This window comes from Labrus mixtus, chromosome 11, assembly GCF_963584025.1.
Source record: "Labrus mixtus chromosome 11, fLabMix1.1, whole genome shotgun sequence".
NCBI lineage: Eukaryota > Metazoa > Chordata > Actinopteri > Labriformes > Labridae > Labrus > Labrus mixtus.
The window spans coordinates 21,860,297-21,868,997 of record NC_083622.1 but is presented as its reverse complement, the minus strand read 5'-3'; the positions used below and the strand labels follow the sequence as shown (position 1 = coordinate 21,868,997).

General features: G+C 40.3%; 1 protein-coding gene across 1 annotated transcript; it reads left to right on the top strand.

Annotated features, from left to right (window-relative positions):
• The first annotated feature begins 2,049 nt into the window (after positions 1 to 2,049).
• paqr7b (progestin and adipoQ receptor family member VII, b) lies at positions 2,050 to 8,172 on the top strand. Its single transcript, XM_061050864.1, has 2 exons — positions 2,050 to 2,206; positions 4,695 to 8,172. The coding sequence occupies exon 2, from the start codon at positions 4,701 to 4,703 to the stop codon at positions 5,757 to 5,759; it is 1,059 nt and encodes a 352-aa protein (XP_060906847.1). The 5' UTR covers positions 2,050 to 2,206; positions 4,695 to 4,700; the 3' UTR covers positions 5,760 to 8,172.
• Positions 8,173 to 8,701: the final 529 nt, after the last annotated feature.

The following is an 8,701-nucleotide window of genomic DNA, read 5'->3' as shown; positions in this document are numbered from 1 at the left end:
TCGTTGTCTGTTGTGTTGGATATATTCTTTCCATATGAAAGTTGAATATGAATATTCTTTACTATGTGGTGTAAGATGCTAAAATTAGAATTGAAGAGGAGACCATCTTACCTGCCATATAATGTAGTTAGTACCATAAGTAATACTTTGACACTACTGACACCTAGTGGCAGTGATGGAAACTGACTTGTTAAAAGCTCCAGAGGTGGCTGAGAAAACTGAGGCAGAAGTAGGGACAGTTTACTTTGGGTGTTTTGAAACACTTCATAGTAATATACGATTAATTTTAGGAGTAACTGGTTCAACTCGTGTCCTTTTGAGCTGTAAAACCTTTGACAGATGTTACAAATAAGGGTTCTAGGATTGGTGGGAACCACACACATGGCTGCATCAATGGACAAGCATTTTACTCAGCTCACTTGTATGTATTTTCCACAATCCAACAAAAAAAGCTGCAAAGTTGCACATTGATAATCAAACCTGAGGTACCAATCATTCCCTCTCACTTTAAGTTGTTTATAGGAGTTTTTCTATTAATGAAATGCTCTTGTGGCCACAGCAACAAAAGTGTAGCAGGAAAAAATACACAGCTAGTTTTGTCTGCATTGTTATGCACACACATCTGCTGATGCACAATCCCATCTTTGTCATGAGTGGGGAGGAAACTGCTGGAGTCTTGTCCCATCGAGAAGTGTTTCTCTGCTGTCAACACACGGGACAAAGACTGGTTTGACTCCAAGAACCATTGCTCAGCCTGTTCTGTTTTTCAAAATCTTGCTTATGATCATTACTTTCAGTTTTTTTACTCAATTTAAATCTGCTTTTTCATTTTAATAAGCCTCTGTTGACACTTTTTGCTTGTGTACAAAGGCCTTGACCCAGATCATCGTTAAGTGGATAAACAACCAGAAGGCCCTGAACCCATCACTGTTGGGTAAATATGCTCTACGACAGTTGGACTCAGGAAACAATGAAGATCTTTCAGGCACACTGAGTCTAACAAGGGGAACTTTGTAACTGGATGCTGAAAAAGGGATAGACACAGACTATAAAACACATTTGAACACATTAATCAAGCAGGAAAATATATTGCTTTGAAAACCAAATGAGATTCAATTAGGTTAACATGGTCATATTACATTTTACACACATTACACTGAATGAGGTATAATTATATGTAGCCCAAGTGTTTTGACCTCTGATATATTTGGGATTTTTATGCAACTGTTCAATTCATTATCTACAGGATAGTGATTTTCTTTTCATTCCAATTAGCTCATTTGGGGCAAACAATACATGTTTAAAGGAGGTGTATTCACAAAATTTGAATTCTGGTCTGGTTAAACCTCTTGTAATGGCATTATGACTTAAAGAAAAATATTAAATTACTGTCTTGTGTGAATATTCTAAAAGACTGATCCACATTTTAATCGTAAAGACCCCTCATGAGTTAAGTGATTTTATTTTTGATAGGTCCAAATCACAACAAACATTTTTATAACCTTAATATAGAAAGCAGGTTGCACTGTACCACCATGACTATGCACTTGGCAACAGTGGCAAGAAAAACACTTTGCTTTTAACAGGTTACTTTACCGGACAGGCAGACAGACAATAAGACACAGACATGGCAAAAATAACAACCTATAAGAGAATCATATAGCAACAATGCCAGTTTAAATTGTAGAAATGTGACTAATATTAACAATATCAACAAACAGTAATGCATGGGGGAAATTCATAACAATGATATAGTTTAAAACATTAAGTTTACATGAATATATTTTAGTAGTAATTTTGAGCATTTCTAATAAGACCATCAGTAGTTTCTTGAATATGAACTCAGCATAACATAAAATATGTCCATTGCTGATAGAAATACTTCAGCTATACATTATTTCGGTAGTATTAGAATTTCCGTTAAGAAGGGGTGGGCTGATAGGCAAGGCTCCTGCTGTCATTGGATAAAACTGTATGCGTCAGCAGCGATGCTCTGTATCGTGCATTCTGATTGGCCGAGACAGCCGCCTGTCACAACTCCTGTATCCTCCCGGCAGCTGCGCTGTGAGAGCCGCCAGGCGCAGCTCCCGTCACGGCCATCCTCTCTCCGTTCACCCCTTCAAACAATGTTATCTGTATTCTGTAGGGCTCTAAATCACTCAACAACGGCTACATAAACACTCTGGGTTGATTCTTCTCTCTACAGGTAGGCCTACGTCAATCGTAATGGTGTTATGAATGTATTTGGGAAATCCATGGTAGTGTTTTGTGTGAAATTGCACAGTGACATAGCGTGAAATACGTTCAGATGCGGAAAACCATCTAAACGTGCAGCGGTATCTTAATGAAACACATCATACATCGCACACAGAGGAGGCCTGTGATGGTCGTGGATTTAAGACAAGCCTCGAGGCTCGGAGGAAAGAGGGAATGCAAATTGATTTCCGACACTGGATGTCATATTTCCACAGACATGTCGATCAGGTGCACGATTTGCTGGTGTGAATTTACTGCATCAGGCCCTTGAAGGCCACTGTTTAATACACACTGTTTTAGATGCTTTCTTTGTTTTAGCCGGGCGTTTTTCTTCACCCATTAATATTTTAAAGGACCGCTACCCTTTGCTGGAAACTGAGGGTGTGGACGGACGGATGGGGTTATGTTACGTAATCCCTTCCCATTCATCACTCCACGCCTTTTCCTCCTGAACGTCGGCCTGTGTTCATCCCACACAGCTACAGCCTGCTCTGTGTGGAGCTACTGTCTCCATGCTTTCTCATCACTGTGCATTGGAGCTGAAATACAACCAGCAAGAAAGATCATCAGATCATTAATAACTGATTTTAACCACGTGTTTAGGGGAAACAATGAAGAAAAACAGCACATATTTACTTTACTTTACCAAATCATAAAATCCTGAAGGTTGGAAGGCATTATTTAAACATTCCCGATTTTCCTTCTTGTATATTTACGTAAGGGTAAGTCCAGGGACTAGCTCGACTGGATATGTCAGGGAACAAGCAGTCATGCAGAGTGTCATCTAACTGCACAGACAGAGACTTGTGGTATTTTATGATAACATTTTGCCTGACACTGCTCTAAAAGCCCAAATGGACATGGGTGCAGGCCTTTTGTCAGCTGTCTTCACCCCTTGTAGGATGGGAATGAGGTCACTGTATTTGGTATGTTATGGTGTGCATTGTAGTAGCACTAGTGGAGTATTTATAATGTGTATTTCATTGCATTGCAATAGTTGTGGTTTTGATATGATAGATTTATTTGAACTTTTTATAAACTAAAGGGAAAGAGCTGAAAATTGGGACTATCTACAAACCGTCAGCACATCAGCTCATTTCTCTGTCCTTATACAATCAGCTCAAATACATTTTTTTTATTCCTCTATGTTTTACCATCTCCTCAAATATTAGGCTGGATAAACCAGCCTGATCATTTCTGTTTTTTTTTTTCATTATGTAAGTATCACTTGGTTGTCGAAACATTTACCAATTTATTATTTATTTTGCATTAAAACTTCTAAATCCTCCCTCTGAGGGTGCTGTAGCAATATTGATTCTATAACAGTTTCAGGAAGCAATCTCCATTTTTCAATCACCTTTACTGAGGATTGAGAAGGAGAACCTCATTGTCAGAATTTATGACTGTAAGGAGGACAGCTGAGGTCACATTTGTACTCCCTCTGAGTCCCTGTGGTGTGAAACTGTCCTTCAAGATGATTCATCATGTGGTAGCAGATTAAACGTTTGGGGACACCAGTCAGATGGTCAGCCAATCAAACAACAACAGAACAAGCAGCACTACTTCTGCCACCAACACTAACAGTCATAGCCATTAATGTGTATAAAACTCCATGTATGATTCTGAAACAGGAAAAGCAGCAACTAATCAATAATGTTGTCATTGGCAACTCATCATATGACCCATATTGGACGGGAAGGAGGGTGCTGTCAGTTTCCAGCACTCAGGATTATCACACAATGCTGCAAATCATTTCTAGAGAGCATTTTTAAATTGCAGCTTATTGTTTTAGTTTTTTGGCATGTAACAGCACTCTCATTAACCTCAATCCAATTTGTAGTTCACATCCGCTTCAGTATCCAGCACAGTGTACTCTACTGGACTGGACATAGTGATGTCCAGAATAGACTGAAATAGTGATATAGTAAAAAAATACTAATAATAGTAAAAAAAAATATTTTTATGATCAGTTAATCAGGTGATTTATCACTTCTGGATCAATTATTTGTTCTAAGAAAATATGAAAAAAACACAAAAAAAAAACCCAAAGTGGAAGAGCCCAGTATGTTTCCCAAAGCCCCATGTTACATCATCATCAGCTGTTTTTTATTGTTCAAAGAACAACATATATCCAATTCACAGTCATAGCTTACCCTCAAACCATTAAGGTATTGTTGAATGATTTCCTCTAAAATTGAGAGAAATAATATATTTTAACAAATTAATTCTGGGCTTTGTGCTGGTAGTGGTATTTAAGGAACGAACACACACAAACACACACACACAAACACACACACACACACTACTCTAATCCAAACACGCATTTATACACGCACAAGTGCACACAAACAGACCTGTTGACAACAGCAGCTAAAAGCTGGACAGATATTGACTGACTGTTGCTTCCGTTTTTTCCCACCCTCTTCTCTGTTCTCAAGGTTGCCATGGCAACGGTGGTGATGGAGCAGATTGGTCGCCTGTTCATCAATGCACAGCAGCTGCGTCAGATCCCTCAGCTGCTGGAGTCGGCCTTTCCCACCCTGCCTTGCACTGTGAAGAAGGCAGACGTTCCCTGGGTGTTCCGCGAGCGCCACATCTTCGCCGGCTACAGGCAGACGGACCACAGCTGGCGATACTACTTCCTCACCCTCTTCCAAAGGCACAACGAGACCCTCAACGTGTGGACCCACCTGCTTGCTGCCCTCATCATCCTGGTCAAGTGGCAGGAGATCTCGGAGACGGTGGATTTCCTGCGAGACCCTCACGCTCAGCCGCTCTTCATCGTGCTCCTCGCAGCCTTCACCTACCTCTCCTTCAGCGCTCTCGCTCACCTCCTCTCTGCAAAATCTGAGCTCTCCTACTACAGCTTCTACTTCCTCGACTATGTGGGTGTGTCAGTCTACCAGTATGGCAGTGCCCTGGCTCACTACTACTACGCCATTGAGAAGGAGTGGCACACTAAAGTGCAGGGTCTCTTCTTACCTGCTGCAGCATTCCTGGCCTGGCTCACCTGCTTTGGCTGCTGCTATGGAAAGTATGCCAGTCCTGCTTTGCCCAAGTTTGCCAACAAGCTCTTCCAGGTGGTGCCCTCCGCTCTGGCTTACTGCTTAGACATAAGCCCGGTGGTTCACCGCATCTACAAGTGCTACCAGGAGGGCTGCTCCGACCCCGTCGTGGCGTACCATTTCTACCACGTGATCTTTTTCCTCATCAGCGCCTATTTCTTCTGTTGCCCACACCCGGAGAGTTTGTTCCCCGGAAGGTGTGACTTCATCGGGCAGGGCCACCAGCTCTTCCACGTGTTCGTGGTAGTGTGCACCCTGACACAGATCGAGGCGCTAAAAACAGACTTCACAGAGCGCCGGCCATTGTACGAGCGTCTGCACGGGGATCTCGCACACGATGCTGTTGCACTCTTCATCTTCACTGCCTGCTGCAGCGCTCTTACAGCTTTCTATGTGCGCCAGCGTGTGCGTGCCTCTCTCCACGAGAAGGAGCAGTAAGAAATGAAATGAGGGGGAAAAAGTCTAAATAATTTTACTCTATAGTGACCATTTATTTATTCAATTTTTTGTCAATTACCAGTTTGTGACAGTGACTTATGATCATTTCTTCTTCATGTGATCTGCCAAACTACCAGTGAGTTAATAAAAAAAAAGGATTCAAGTTGTTTTTATGACTTACAGTAAGAAAAAAATACTGTCATGGTTTGTCTGAAGTATTACAGGTTGTTCTTAAACACTGGATCAAGTTCTTGCATCTTTATTCTGCTCCTTAATTAGTCTGTAAGGATGTTTTTAAGAGTCTTAAGAAAAGTCTTTTCACCTCAGCCTAAGAAAATACATACCAAGTTTAGACAGCAGACAAATTAAGAAGCTAGTTTCCAAAAATGGCCTCTTACAAAAAGTGTTCTGGATATTTTCACTCTGTTAATGAAACTGTGGAGCCTTGAATGATGCAAGCATTTCTTCTTTTCTTTTTCTGTCCTGAAACTACCTGTCTGTTGCAGACGGATACTGATTCTAATCCGATGAACGTCCTTGGTCTTGACAAACATTATTGATCTTCAAGTTTTCTCCCTTTTGATTCTGCCCCCTCTCTCTAGGCATCAAAGCAGGGAGTTTATTTCAATTTATACATACACTGTGCCACAGAGGATTGAAAAATATTCATTGCAAGTTGAGAACCCAATTTGAAAACCAAATATTTAATATCATATATATATATATATATATACAGTATACATATCTATATATATATATATATCAAACGGATTTCTCATTCTGTTAAATAACATTTGAAAATGAGGCTGGCACTCAGTATTGGTAAAGAGATGGAGGGAAGATTACTGATGTCTCTTTGTTGTCTACCAATGTAAATCTTTTTTTATTCAAAGGGCTGGAACTTCAGCTTTTGCCTTTTTCACCTCCCATGATGTCAGTGCTTTTTTGCGCGCTTTGTTTTCATTGTAGGTCGATCAGATTTGAGTCACAGGAACCGTGTCTGACTGTTGTTCTGCTTTTGGTATGTTTTTTGTTTTTGTATGATGAATATGTATGTGCCTCTACGCATGTCTTTTGGTATATACTGTGGAATTTAGGTGTGTGGATGTCTAAGAAAGCTTAGCCTTGCACTCCTTTCTTACCTTGTAGATAAGCTTTATTCCCCCTCAAAGTCATTTGCATCCTATTTTCTCTCCACCAAACAGCACTCTTATTCTGAATGCATCCTTTTGTTTTGTTTTTTATGGTGGAGTTCAGCACATTCCTGCTGTGCTGCGTCCTTTAAGAGAGTGTGATGTGTTCAGTGTGCTCCCGACTTTCAGACTTCAATGGCTATGAATTCATCATGTCACACTGCTGCACTGTAACGCCACCCCTCCCCCCCCCCTCCTCTTTCTTCGATGACTATTGTTATAAAAATATCACACAGATATGACTCACTGATAATGTTGCTAAGATTTTTATCCCACAAAATGTGTATTCATAACAGCACTCTTTGTTCATGATGGTGTTTAATGTGCCAATGAATCTGTCGTTGCTTCAGTGATGGTACTACTGACCGGTGAATCCAGAGACTAAAGATTCAAAATGATGTCTTTACATAACTGCAGACATACTTGTGAGATTTTACCCTTAAAGCTCCTAAAAAAAAAAATATGATGCTTCTTACTGTTGACTTTTGGCACCACTGACCTGGTCTCATCATGCACTGCCTGAATCAACACTGTACATACTGTAGCTGACCACACTGGCTATGTTTACATGCATGGAGGGATCCGCTGTTCATGCGGCTATTCTGGTTTGTGTTGACTTTTGGAAAAGTTCAGAATAACATGGTGTGACCTGTTCAAACAGAAGCCTCTCTGGTTGTGCATGGTTCAGAAATTGTTTGACAACTAGATTGAGGATTTAACGCTACAAGACTATTTTTGATAAATGTACTCCTAATGCTTCATTGGAAGGCCACATTTGAAGGCTAATGATATCCAATTGGTAAATGAAGCCTAAAACCTTCCATGACAAGTATATTGTCCTGACAGTCCAAGGACCAAAACAGTAATTACTGGGATTATCATTTGTGTCCCATGTGTGAGAGAGAAACTACCTTTGGTCAGCTGGTGAGTGTCCAGTGTTTAGAACTAAACAGATCATTGGTTGCAACATGGATACTCTAACAGGTTATCTTATTTGCCAGTTAAACCTCCTGACCTGACTGTGGTCGCCTCTCTGTACTGTAAAAGTGAATTAGTGTGTTAATGTAGCCTCTGATGCCACCCAATGTTTCCCTTTACCCCCTTTGTAGAAAGCAGGGTGAAAGGGACCAGAATGTTTTCTGCCTCCTGAAAATAAGTGTGACTGACTGTACTAATATTCTGTGGTATTTAAGAAAATAAAGTGTTACAGTAACTTGAAAGTCGTCCTTTTATTCTTCTACAGATAATGATTCTATATAAGGACTGTCTCAAAGCAAAGAAGGGGAATAATGAATGACAATGTTAGCAACGTGAAACTAAATGTATGTATTCGATTTGGACAGCAGATTGATGCTTATTGGGTCATCATTCTTCTGAATGTTTTATTTGTTTACATTTTTGTGAGGGCTCATAATTTGAAGAATCTTGGTCAACACACTCAAAAAAACACAACATATCTCAGGAATCAGATGTCCAAGTGATGCCCGAAAAGAATCTGATTGTCTAAAATGTATTGGTGAAATACAGAAATCATAATTAAGATGTAAAAACGTGATTTTCATCAACCCAAATGAACATTTTCAACTGAGGCTGTGCAATCAATCAGACGCCTTTCTTCTCGTGGCGCAGTGGTTGGTTCGAATCCAACCTGCGGCACCTTTCCCGCGTGTCATTCCCCACTTTCTCTCTCCCTGATTTCCAACTCTATGCATAGTCCTATCTCTCCAATAAAGGAAAAAGAAAAAAAAA

Excerpts from the sequence above, each read along its gene's own strand:
- paqr7b (XM_061050864.1), top strand. The coding sequence starts at position 4,701 with ATGGCAACGGTGGTGATGGAGCAGATTGGTCGCCTGTTCATCAATGCA.